The following is a 12,603-nucleotide window of genomic DNA, read 5'->3' as shown; positions in this document are numbered from 1 at the left end:
TCCGGGATATAGATTATTTGGCTTTAAGGGTTTCTCAGCCCTTAAGCTCATGAATTTCCCCAGAACTATTGCTTTACCAATACTGATTTTCTTCAATTCCTTCCTTTCAATGAACTCTTGGTTTGTACACAGACCTTGGAGGTTATACAGAGATAAAAAGTCATTCAGAAAATAGTGAATTTCAAAACAGTAAGAAAATATCAGGCCCAAATTCATTGGAATAAACCTTGGCAGACAAAACTGCAACTAAATAATGAGAGGTCTTTAACATAGAGATGTGTCAGATACAATCTAGGTCAGGGGTTCCCAACTTGGGGCCCATGGACACTTTGGTTAATGGTAGGGGTCCATGGCATAAAAAAGGCTGGGAACCTCTAATCTAAGTGCATCTAATTCAGGAGAGAGGCAAGAACGTTAACGTCAGTGCTGCTTGGATAACAGAATGAGATTTAACTCAAAAACACTGTATGATGGATGCCACATTATTAAAACAAGAGAGAACTGGGCCAATTGTACAAAGTTTAAGGGGGACTGAAAATAAGTTTGGATTCTCATTTAGAAACAATGGCAACAAACCTAAATGGGAATCTAAATATATTTCAGGTGACCAGGAAATGCACTGTGAAGGAGATGTGGATAATCGGAGATCAGGAAGAAAATACATTTACAGAGAGATAAGAGTGCATGGCTAAGCTACGTATATCTTTGCCAGCCAGGGTGATACTACTGGAGTCTCAACTGAAGATGATGTAAATAGGATTTTTGCTGCGATAATAATAGATAAAGTGAAGGTATCAGAAAGGTTCGCTGCAATTTTAGTGAATAAACCACCTTGATCAAATGGAATGCATCCTCAGGAGTGTTAGTGGAAAATTTGGCAATAATCTTCCACACGTCAAACATGGAAAATTGAAAATGTTACACCTTTGCTCAGAAATAAATGTTAACTTCAAGTCATATCAGACTAGTCAGTTTAAACTTGGTGTTAGGGAAAGTTCTATAAACAATAATCTAGATCCTACTACTCACTGGCTTGGTTGACTGGGGAAAGCCTGCTTAGATTTTTTAAATCATACCGAACTAAAACTGGTAAAGAATTTTGAGATAAGATGACAGTGAGTTAATGAGAGGGAAATGCAATTAATGTGCTGTATGTGGATCTCCCAAAGATATTTAATTAATGACAGGCTTGTCATCAGAAGTGAAGGCAAACAATAAAAGTGGCTATAGCAGCATGAATAGAAATTGGCTAAATAGGAGAGTAGTGTTATTTTTTTCAACCTACAGAAAAGTACCAGTGCAGTTGTTTTTCTTAATATTTTGGATGTTAGTGAATTTGCAGATAACACAAAACGCAGAAAAATGTTGAACTGTGAGGAGGGTAGTAACAGACTTCAAGTTAATAGGAAAGATTGAATAGGTTAGGACTTTATTCATTCAGACGTAAAAGAGGCAGGATTTGATAAAGGTATACAAAATTAAGAGGGGTATCAATGAGATAAATGCAAGCAGGCTTTTTCCACTGAGTTTGGGTGGAACTACAACTAGAGGTCATGAGTTAAGAGCAAAAGGCGAAATATTTAAGGGGAATATGAGGGGAAACTTCTTCAATCAGAGTGTTGTGAGAGTGTGGAATGAGCTGCCAGCACAAGTGGTACATGCGAGCTCGATTTCAGTGTGTAAGAGAAGTTTGGACAGATACATGGATAGTATATTAAGGATATGGAGGGCTATGGTCCACATGCAGGTTGATGGGAGTAGGCAGGTTAAATGGTTCAGCACAGACTAGAGGGGCAGACGGGCCTGTTTCTGAGCTGTACTTTTTTATGTCTCTATAACTCTAATTACAGAAAAAAGATAAAAATAAGAGACAGGTCTGTTCTTCAAAATCATTAGATTTATGCACAATTTTAGAAAATCTTAAGGCTTAGTTACAAAAACATACGCATGTTTAAAGAGTAAGTTGACCCATATTCTGGAAATCTCAAGTTCATACTAAGCTTTAGAACCAAGTACCTTATGCTTTGACTTTCGTTTCTTTTTTGATCTCTTCTTTTCTTTTTCTCTTTCTCTTTCTTTCTTCCTCTTTCTCTTCATCCTACGATGGGCTTTGTCCTTATCTTTCTCATCATCTTCATGATCCCAATCCTGTTTTTCTGATTGATCTTTCTTGACTTTTTCTTGGGATTCCTCCTGAACATCCGCTTCCTCACCATCATCTTGCAATTCTCCTTCCTCCAGTTCACCTTCTTCTCTATAATATCAAAAACAAGGAATATAGTAAATATCAGTTGACAGATTGATGATGTGGGAAATTGAAAGTCAAAATCAATTAAAAAGAATGTTTGGAACCAAATGAGACTTTTAACAGCAGTTGTAATCAAGTTATAGGAATAAGAATGCTGTAGATATTTAAGATTATTACTGACTACCATCCATTTCTGCTAAGGGTTTAGAAGTAGGATAAAAATTTTACTCTTGAAGCTCAAATAGCATGTACTTTAACAAAAACCTAACACTATGATATTAAGCAACCTGTTAATAAAGTTTTAAACTGTAGTTTTGTTTTATGAATAAACCCTTTGTTTTCCCAGTGGGCTTGGGCTCAACAAGACGAAGTACATTTCAGGTGCTTTAATGAAAAAGTTATTATTCAGTGAAGAAAGTTAAAACCATAAGATTATAATCTACAGCAGCAGAATTAGGCCATTTGGCCCATTGAGTCTGCTCCGCCATTTCATCATGGCTGATCCATTTCCATCTTAGCCCCAATCTCCTGCCTGTCTTCCCATATCCCTTCATGCCCCGATTAATCAAAAACCTATCAACCTCTGCCTTAAACATACATAAAGACTTGCTCTCCACAGTTGCCTGTGAAAATGAATTCCACAGATTCACCACTTTCTGGCTGACGAAATTCCTCCTCATCTCCATTCTAAAAGGATGCCCCTCTATTCTGAGGCTGTGCCCTCTGATCTTAGACTCCCCCATCCAGTCCACATCCACTTTATTGAGGCCTTTCACCATTTGATAGGTTTCGATGAGATTCCCCTAATTCTTCTGAATTCCAGGGGGAACAGGCCCAGTGCCATCAATGTCCCTCATATGATAAGCTTACAATCCCAGAATAATTTTCGTGAACCTTGTTAACTATCAAAATTAATTGTTGCTTCAATTGGAAGGGGGTGCAAACTAAACAATGGGACATTATTTTTTCATGAATGACCATATTTCAGCCCTCATTTCTCTATGTGCCAGTACATCCATGGGAGAAACAGAGCAAACACATCCTATTCTCAGAGGTTGTGTAAATTAATTAAAAGGTAATTTTAGATCCTCACAAAGGGTATCCAATTTGAAGAGTTAATTCTGTACAAACAAGGACTGTAAATTCTGTAATCCGGCATAACACACCAAGCGCTGGAGGTACTCGGGGTCTTTCCATAGTTGAAGCTTGATCCAGCATTTTCGATTCTTATTTCCAATTTCGAGGTCCTGCAATTTTTTCTGTTTTCATTAATTAAAATTATTGACAATTAAATTTTATGCATTATGGAAAGCATCTGATTCACTTTGAAACTGTAATGTTGCTGTGTAATGTTTGCATGCATGGCTTATTATTTATTTATTTATTTGGAGATACAGCATGGTAACCTTTTTGGGCCACTTACACCCATGTGATCAATTAAACTACTAAACTGAATGCCTTTGGAATGTGTGGGAGGAAACCAGAGCACCCGGAGGAAATCCACGGGTCACAGGGTGAATGTACAAACTCCTTACGGACAGTAGCTGGAAATGAAACCAGGTTACTGGAGCTGTAATAGCTTTACACTAACCACTATGCTACCATGCCAGAGTTATTAGTCCAATTATAAACTATAATTTCACTTAGATGCCGTGCAGTTTTCGGGCCACGTAAAAATTTCCTGCTCACAACAATGTTTGGTTTCTCACAGCTGTAAAAAAAAAAGCAACAATGTTGTGAGTATCCCAGGAAGATTGCAAGTTTTGATATCTCAGTTGCCTTGAGGTAACTAATCTCAGCAAAGATGATGTAGAAATATTGAAGCTAACTTCAATTCCCAATCATGGTGGAAGAACAAGCCAGGACAACAAGTGTGAAGATTACCACATGGAAATGTGGATTTCTGATGAGGACAAGGATCAACTCTATTGCCAAGACGCCAACATCAAACATCCACACACTCAGACAGGAATCCAAAGGTTAGACTGCAGTGGGACTCAGTAATGTTTAGGTGGGAGAAAGATTAAACAGCACAAAAGGTGATTTTACATTCCTGACTGGATATTTCTATGAGCAAATTGAACAGGGAACATGACTAAATTCTGTACATTAAACAATACACTTCAAAGACATTGATTTTCTCTTTCATAAAGCAAACACTATTGAAGACATTTTTTGCTTATTTTACTGTAAACTGCGGCTTTTAATGCAGCTGTTCAAAAGTCAACAAGCTGGTTTACTATATTTTGGATAGAATGGGAAACATCATACATAAAATGTAAACATCTGACATAAGCAACACCCTGACGCAGTGAATGTGTATCAAGGTCAAAGTCAAGTTTATTGCCATATGCACAAGTACATATGTGCACAGGTGCTCCGAAAAACATCACATGCACTGTATAATCATATGCTCAAGGCAATAAGAATATAGCATTCCTAGACTCAGTACATACACTTAAAATGTAAGTGTCCCAAAACCATAGGAGATTTTTGTGTAACTCAGCTTTGCCCGCTTGTGCACATCCACTTCCTTGCCTCGCTGTGTGTAGTTTCAGGCATAAATCCCTAACTTCTGAAATGATTCAATTTCTCCCTCCTGATGCTGTTTTAAAGTCACACCAATCCACTTCCTATAGCTCAGGGTAATTTTTTCTCTCTCCAAGTCTGCTTCAATGAAACACAATGTAGTGTTTATTTGGCGCCATACTGAAACAAGTTGTTGCTGATTTTTCAGTTCATTTGTTCACTGTTTATGCAAATTGAACTTGGACCATCAATCAGCCTGCACGAAGAAAAGGAATCTTGACTTTAAGTTCAAATTTCTGATATTCCAATATGGCAAAAGCAGAGCTACAATTCCCATTAGGCAGAATCTGAGCAAACTCAAGTCTCAGGGGTATGAAGGAGGAAATGAAATGCTTTGTACAGCTGATAATTGGCAAATACACAACAATGCTAGCAAAAGGATGATAAATTTCCTTTCCTTCTAGGTAGAAGATGTTATATCAAGGCTTAAAAATGGAACAATACATGGGAACATGATACACTGTAGTGACTTCCTGCTCCACTCAGACAAACTTCAGTTATACTTACAGTTACAGATAAAACACATATAAAACAGAGAACTTAAATTACATTAAAAGTGAAGAAAGGTTAAAAATTTAGATATATGATGCACCTCCCTCAAATTAAAACTGGGTTAAAGACTTCTAAGGATCTGCAAGGTGCGTCAGCAGTTCAAACATTAAAACGAAACTGCTGATGTTTCTGAACGTTCCAGATTACTACTAACCTGTCTCAAGAGCAATGGTAACTTCAGAATAAAGCAGCTCCAATCCATCCATGCAATAAATTTGGGAATCTCCAAAAATGATCCATTAACTATAAATTAGTTATATGCATTTAACATAGTTGAAACCCTAGTTGGATTTGAAATTGCTATTTAATAGAAAAAATATTCTTAAGACACCAGCTGATTATGAGGAAAAAAACACACATTGCTCCCAAGTATTATGGTTCATTGTGGAAAATGAACGGTGTACTGATCAGCAAAAAATGACTGTAACTTCCACTAGTGGTGTACTGATTAGCAAACAAATAACTGATTTTGACACAAGACACCATCAATGATAAAGAGCGTTAATAGTAAATTACAATAAAATATTTTTAGTGAATCCACACATTGCGGGCCGAATGGACGGTTTCTGTGCTGTACTGTTCTATGTTCTTTACATCTTGTAAAGAATGGAGACCAGCCAATTGCATTTAGCAATCTATTCTGATAAAGCTAACAACTTGTTTTCATAAAATGGGGGTCTTCATAAAGGGAGCATACAGAGCCTGGTCTACTGTGAACAAAAGCAGCAGAAGGAATCAAATGCCTCATGTCTTAGCATTAGAGAATGCAACTGTTGTGGCTACATTAACCACTACCCTCCCCCCCATCTTCATCTCCTCTCTTATAACCATCTATTCATGATGCAATATAGTACTCTGAATACTCTCAGATAGGCCTCTATTCATGAGTGATTGTAGGCAGCCTATTCCATAATAGACAACTCTTTTTTTTTACTGAGACTCTGTATTGTCATGCTAGTTAAGATTAGCTGTTTCAGCACAAACCAAATATACAACCTGGGGCCTGACTCAATGATATGATGTCTAGTGGAGACATACCATCTATTGATACTAAATGTAAAAGTATAATGAATGTAGTGTCGAAACTAGCCAAAATAAAAATTTAAAAATCCCTCATACTATTCTGCATTTTAATAATATATCAGCCTGCCACCAAACACATGCTACAGAAGTAACTGATCTATCATGAGCCCCCAAACAGTCAAAAAAAAAAGCCTGTTATTAATTCCACTACATTTTTGGAAACTGGCCAGCACTTGAACAAAAGAAATGGAACACAAAGCAAATAGACAGAACATTTATCAATGATGCCAATGAACCACCTTCCCTAACCAATTAAAGAAATTTTAACTCATACGAATTACGTTTATCAAAGTACAGATATGGTCTCAATCAAATTCTCTTCAACTGAGACTGTCTAAAAACTAAAGCAAGGAGTTATTTCTTGTTTCATTAATAATAGAATTACAATCCAAGATTTTAATCACAATTAGAAAGTGGTGAACCACAAACAGAATAAGTAAACATGAACAACATTTTTAATCATCTGTTTTTCAAACTGATCTTAAATTTCCCAATGAACAGTGCTAGTTTTTCCCTACACAAGACTTCGGCTGTGCGAATTGGTGGACATTTACCTGATTGTGCCAATAGTTTTTCAGATCAGCAGCAAGGATTGGCAGAACTTATGAAACTAAACTGGAGTAATCCTCCATTACATAATAAAAATATTCACTTTTTTGTTTTTAGCATTCTCATCAACAAACAAAGAAACCTTCCATTTCCATGGTTTCCTTACTTTTCTGAGAAAACAAAAAACTCCTTGGTAATTGTTAAGATCCCAATTATGATCAAAAATTCTAAATTTCCGTGTTGCTACATTTCTCAGTTCATTGCTCCCCAATATATATAATTACTGACAAGGATTACCAGAAAACATATTTTTGGCACACACACATATCATGTTAACTATTTTTAAATCCTGATTTAAAATCTAATTAAGTAATAGTACACAAAATTAAGTTATTGAGATCTTTATGTTTACACTTACCCCAGAAAATGGACTCTATTCTTTTAAGACATAATCCTTTGATGACACCTGTTTTAAGACTTGTAAATGATTTTGGTGATTTACTCCAGGGCATTGATAAAATTCCAGTTTTGTTTACGGCCAAGATAATTATAATAAAAGGCAGAACCTGTCAATGTTGAATCTTTAATTCTGAATATATTGCCTAAAATGCAGTTGAGTACTTCCTGCAACACCCTCTTTGCACCTCAAAATGTTCCAGTGTTGTCAGCAGGGTAATAGAACAAATCGTTACTGCACATAATTGAACATAGCCTTAAAATATTTCAGTGTTGTCTGTTAGTTGTAATTTTTCTCAATTATTGCATTATTTTGTGTTATTTATGCCCAAAGAAAAAAATCAGAAACCAGAATGGTGAAATTTAAAAGTATACTGTACATTTTCGGATCAAGTGGATATGGAGTGAACTTTTACATTCCCATTACAATTTATTGAAATCCTAATGACAACACTGTTCATGGGCATGCCACACAGAAAATGATACTTTAAAAAATGTATACCAAGGGGTCAATTATACAATGAAGACAGTGACAAGAGTTAGAACAATGACACTTTTGTCTTCTTGAAAAGAAAACAGTAAAGGATACAGTATCAATGTTTCACAATATTGTACAAACAGAAGATGGGTTTTTGTTTTGGTTTGGATACGAACAGATTTTTGAAGTCACCAGAACAAATAAAATACATTTTAGGCAGCTGCAATTTGTATAAGGACAAGAGATATTTTAATATACCATGCATATTTAAAGGCAAATCACCACCAACACATCACAACAGAGGGGATAAAATAAATTATAAATGTTTCTCTATTTACAAGCTACATGGGGACGCTGGGTAAAAAAATCAAAGTTCAAAGGTCACTTGCCGATGTCCTTTAAATGGGCTCCGTTTATTAGTATTTATAAAGGAAAAAATTAAGCATTAATATAATTAAACTCGAATGCAATAACAGAAACAGGCTCTCCTGTTAATAATTCCTCTGCATTAAAGACACATCCGCATTGCTCTCTTCCACCCAAGCATGCAAATAGGCCTCAAATACCCCTCCCTCAAATTCCTGGTTTATTTATATATATATCTCTCTCTCTCTTTCAATATATATATTTTTAAATCGAGCGAATAAACTTTTCCAGAGGATTTAAAATGAGATTAAAAAGAAAAATATTAATTCAAAGATACATTCCTCTACCTTCCGTTTCCAAGGTTTCCTTACTTTTTTCATAAAAATAAACCTTGGTGGATTGTTAAAGATTTTTTTTGGTTGTTGTTTGTTTGTTTTTATAAATAAAAAAAGAGATAAAATATCGAAATGTTGGATAAAAAAGGTTGTTTTTACTCGACCTTTCGTCTCCTGACTCAGTGAGGTTGATGGTGTGTTCGTTTTTGGGGGACTGCTTGTTGGAGGAGGTGAGGCTGAGGCTTTCGAGAGACATTTTCTCTCGCTCGCTTTTGTCTGCCTCTAAGAGTTACCAGCAACTGAGCTGTCACTGATTCTAGAGATAGGAAATAAACCGGCTCTGTTTAAGCGTTTTGGTATTTTCTCGGTGCTTTTTCTGTGCGGATCCGACCCCCGGGTTTCTCTCCATTACACAATGACTGAACAAAACAGCTCGACAACATGGCGCCCGTCGACGGCGTGACGCACGGCAGAGGGGGAGAGAGCCGAGAGGAAAAAAATCCCCGCTCACGGAAACTCACGAACGCCGCCGGAAACTGCCGAAAGTAGCCGAGGCTGCAGCAGAATTAATGGCAATATTGAGTGCATTATCTTGGATAGAAGAAAATAATACAAAAAAGGCTGTATTCTGTTCAGACAGTTTATCTACATTAACCTCGATCAAATCAAGAAAATCAGAAAGTAGACAAGAGATTTTATTGGAGATTTTATGCAAGTTATGTACACTGACCAAAAATAGTTATAGTCATAGTCTTAGTCATACTTTATTGATCCCGGGGGAAATTGGTTTTCGTCACAGTTACACTATAAATAATAAATAGTAATAGAACCATAAATAGTTAAATAGTAATATATAAATTATGCCAGCAAATTATGAAATAAATCCAGGACTAGCCTATTGGCTCAGGGTACCTGACCCTCCAAGGGAGGAGTTGTAAAGTTTGATGGCCACAGGCAAGAATGACTTCCTCTGACGCTCTATGTTGCATCTTGGTGGAATGAGTCTCTGCTGAATGTACTCCTGTGCCCACCCAGTACATTATGTAGTGGATGGGAGACATTGTCCAAGATGGCATGCAACTTGGACAGCATCCTCTTTTCAGACACCACCGTCAGAGAGTCCAGTTCCATCCCCACAACATTATTATCTTGGATAGAAGAAAATAATATCAAAAAGGCTGTAATCTGCTCAGACAGTTTATCTGCATTAACCTCGATCAAATCAAGAAAATCAGAAAGTAGACAGGATATTTTATTGGAGATTTTATGCGAGTTATATACACTGACCAAAAATGGGGTAGAAATAAGCTTACTTTGGGTTCCTGCTCATTGTGGAGTGGAGGGTAATGAAAAGGCGGATAGTATAGCTAAACAATCGCTCAGATCGTCTATTAATAGAGGTCCAGATCAGTCTTAGCAAAGCAGAAGTCAAGAGCATTATTAAAACACGTATTGAGGAGACATGGCAGAAGCATTGGGATGAGAGTGAAACGGGGACAACTGTACAAAATACAGAGGCAAGTCAGATACAAAAGATTGTCAAGTGGACATAGATAGAAAGACCAAAGTGATCGTCAGTCGTTTGAGAACTGGACACACTAATCTTAATTATACATTACACAAAATAGGGAAACATCCAACTGGGTTGTGTGAATCCTGTAATCAACCAGAAACAGTTGAACATGTATTCATAAAATGTCAGAAGTATCAAAAAGAAAGAGTGAAGATGATAGGAGCGCTTAAGATAAACAAAAAAACTGATGTGGGTATAGAAGACATTTTAAGTGGGAATTCAAGAGAAATACAGATCCGTATCATGAAGTATCTGAAAGACTCAGGTTTATTATATAGAATATAGGGAATGCAATTCTTTTCCCTTCTCCTGTTGATCCAACGATCCACACTCCAGTCTAGCAGGTGGCAGTAATGCACCTAAAAGCTGGTTTGCCAACCACCATAAAACAACACAAGAAGAAGAAGTAGCCGAGGCTGCGGCTTCGAGTTTCGGCGATCCTTAATGGGTTCCTGTACATAGAGGGGGATGAGTGAGTTGACAGTTCGGTTAAAAAAGCTGCTCAGAGTCCAACAATGCCTAAAGACCTTCCACTTAGCAAATCAAAAGCTAAGGGGTTGGTAGGGTTAAGAATTAGGGGGAGACACACGACGTACTGGAGGAACTCAGCAGGTCAGGCAGCATCAGTGCATAGGAATTAACTAACGACGTTTCGGGCCAAGACCTGAAGGGAATGATTCCTGGTGAAGGGTCTCAGCCCAAAACGCCGACTGTTTATTCCCATACACAGACGCTGCCTGACCTATTGAGCTCCGCCATCACATTGCATATATCGCTCTAGATTTCCAGCATCTGCAGTACCTCTTGTATCTTAAGAATTAGGGGGTTATGGCAAGATTTATGGGATAAGGGGAGACACCTTTACAGAATACATTAAACTGTTGAGTTTATGGGAGAAGAAGGTAAAACAAAAAGGGAAGGGATTATTTTGTCACGACCTAGAATTGGGCATACTATGCTTAATTATTCCTTATATTTTATAGGGAAAACATCGTTCTGGGTTGTGTAGGGTTTGTCATCATTATGAACCAGTTGAACACCTTCTACTACAGCATGAGGCATATAAGGCTGAAAGGAATCAAATGCAGGCTTCATTACAATCTTTAGGGGTTGATAGTTTTCATCTTAAAACTTTATTAAGTTATGGGAGTGAATTTAATTCACAGAATTGTCTTTCATTACTTACAGTTTAGTGGTCCCCAACCTCCGGGCCGTGAAGTATGCAGGGGTGCGGTGGTAGCCGGGATGCACCCAGCACTCTTTAAGAAAAAAGCTGAAATAAACAAGCTAATTAATTGGGTGCCGACATTTATGTGCCGGGCGGCACCCAATTAATTAGCTTGTTTATTTCGGCTTTTTTCTTTAAGATGTGCTGGGTGCATCCCGGCTACCACCGCACCCCTGCATACTTTGCGGCCCGGGGGTTGGGGACCACTGATAGGGCCTTTGGGGGGTAATTTAGCTTTCATTTGAAAGAGGGGGTTCCCCCCCTCCCACCAGTTCTCTACACCACACTCCAGTCTAGCTGGTGGTGGGAATGCACTTTTAAGTTGGACTGCCAACTCCCATTAAAAGTCAGAAGGGTGGCCGATGGACAGTACGGTATTACCCAAATCATACACAGCCCAAGTAGCCCAAGTGCGTCATTGCACAGAAACACACAAGGTACCGGAATAAAAAGACGCTGAGCTCAATCACTGAACTTGTGGGAAATGAGTGGCAAAACTGCTAGCTTGCTTACTGACTTGCATCCCTAGTTTGACAGGACCGAAACAAATGTTGCACTTTTTTTGTGAAGACAAGAAAAGTGTACAGCTTTTTCCAGGTAGGAATGCTGCTGGACCTGCTGAGCTCTTCCAGTAATTTGTTCGATGCAATTGATTCCAGATTCTGCTGTCTGTTGTCCCCCAATCTGCTGAATACTTAGAGTGTTCTCACTTTTTATTTTAAGTTCCCTACATCTGCAAGTTTTTTTTTTATTATTTTCCCCTTAATACTCTAAGGTAGGGATTCCCAACTGGGGTCCACAGACCCCTTAATTAATGGTATTGATCCATGGCATAAAAAAGGTTGGGAACCCTGCTCTAAGGTTAATGTGTATTTTGTATGTTTTATGCCTTAAACATCTGAATAAAGTTGTGTGTTTGTATTTCAATGCATATAATGAAGAAATATATTTCACTCATATATTCAGATTGAAATGTAAATTAAAAGAAACCATTTTTAGTGTGCCCACCACCTCTTTTTCAGAGTGGGAATGTTAGAGAGACTATGTTATAGCAACGCACACAAAATGCAGGAGGAACATAGCAGGCCAGAGAGCATCTATGAATACGTGTACAGTCAACGTTTCGAAACCATTAGGCAGAACTAC

The 12,603-nt window shown here is 37.6% G+C and overlaps 1 protein-coding gene across 5 annotated transcripts in view; it reads right to left on the bottom strand.

Moving 5' to 3' along the window:
* The window catches only part of zc3h4 (zinc finger CCCH-type containing 4), a 47,823-nt gene extending 38,722 nt beyond the window's left edge, over positions 1-9,101 (bottom strand). For 4 of the 5 annotated variants that reach the window (XM_072269814.1, XM_072269815.1, XM_072269816.1 and 1 more), the window contains exons 1-2: positions 8,821-9,101; positions 2,017-2,254 (exon numbers count right to left, since the gene is read on the bottom strand). In XM_072269814.1, coding sequence (XP_072125915.1) covers positions 2,017-2,254; positions 8,821-8,912 — 330 coding nt within the window. In that variant the 5' untranslated portion in view covers positions 8,913-9,101. Of the gene's footprint in view, positions 1-2,016; positions 2,255-7,439; positions 7,609-8,820 lie in introns of those variants that run through there. The other variant, XM_072269818.1, reaches the window with a different exon arrangement.
* Between the last annotated feature and the right edge of the window lie 3,502 nt (positions 9,102-12,603).

The sequence above is a fragment of the Mobula birostris genome, chromosome 10 (genome assembly GCF_030028105.1).
Source record: "Mobula birostris isolate sMobBir1 chromosome 10, sMobBir1.hap1, whole genome shotgun sequence".
In the NCBI taxonomy this organism is placed as follows: domain Eukaryota; kingdom Metazoa; phylum Chordata; class Chondrichthyes; order Myliobatiformes; family Myliobatidae; genus Mobula; species Mobula birostris.
This window is presented reverse-complemented; position numbering and strand designations above follow the sequence as displayed.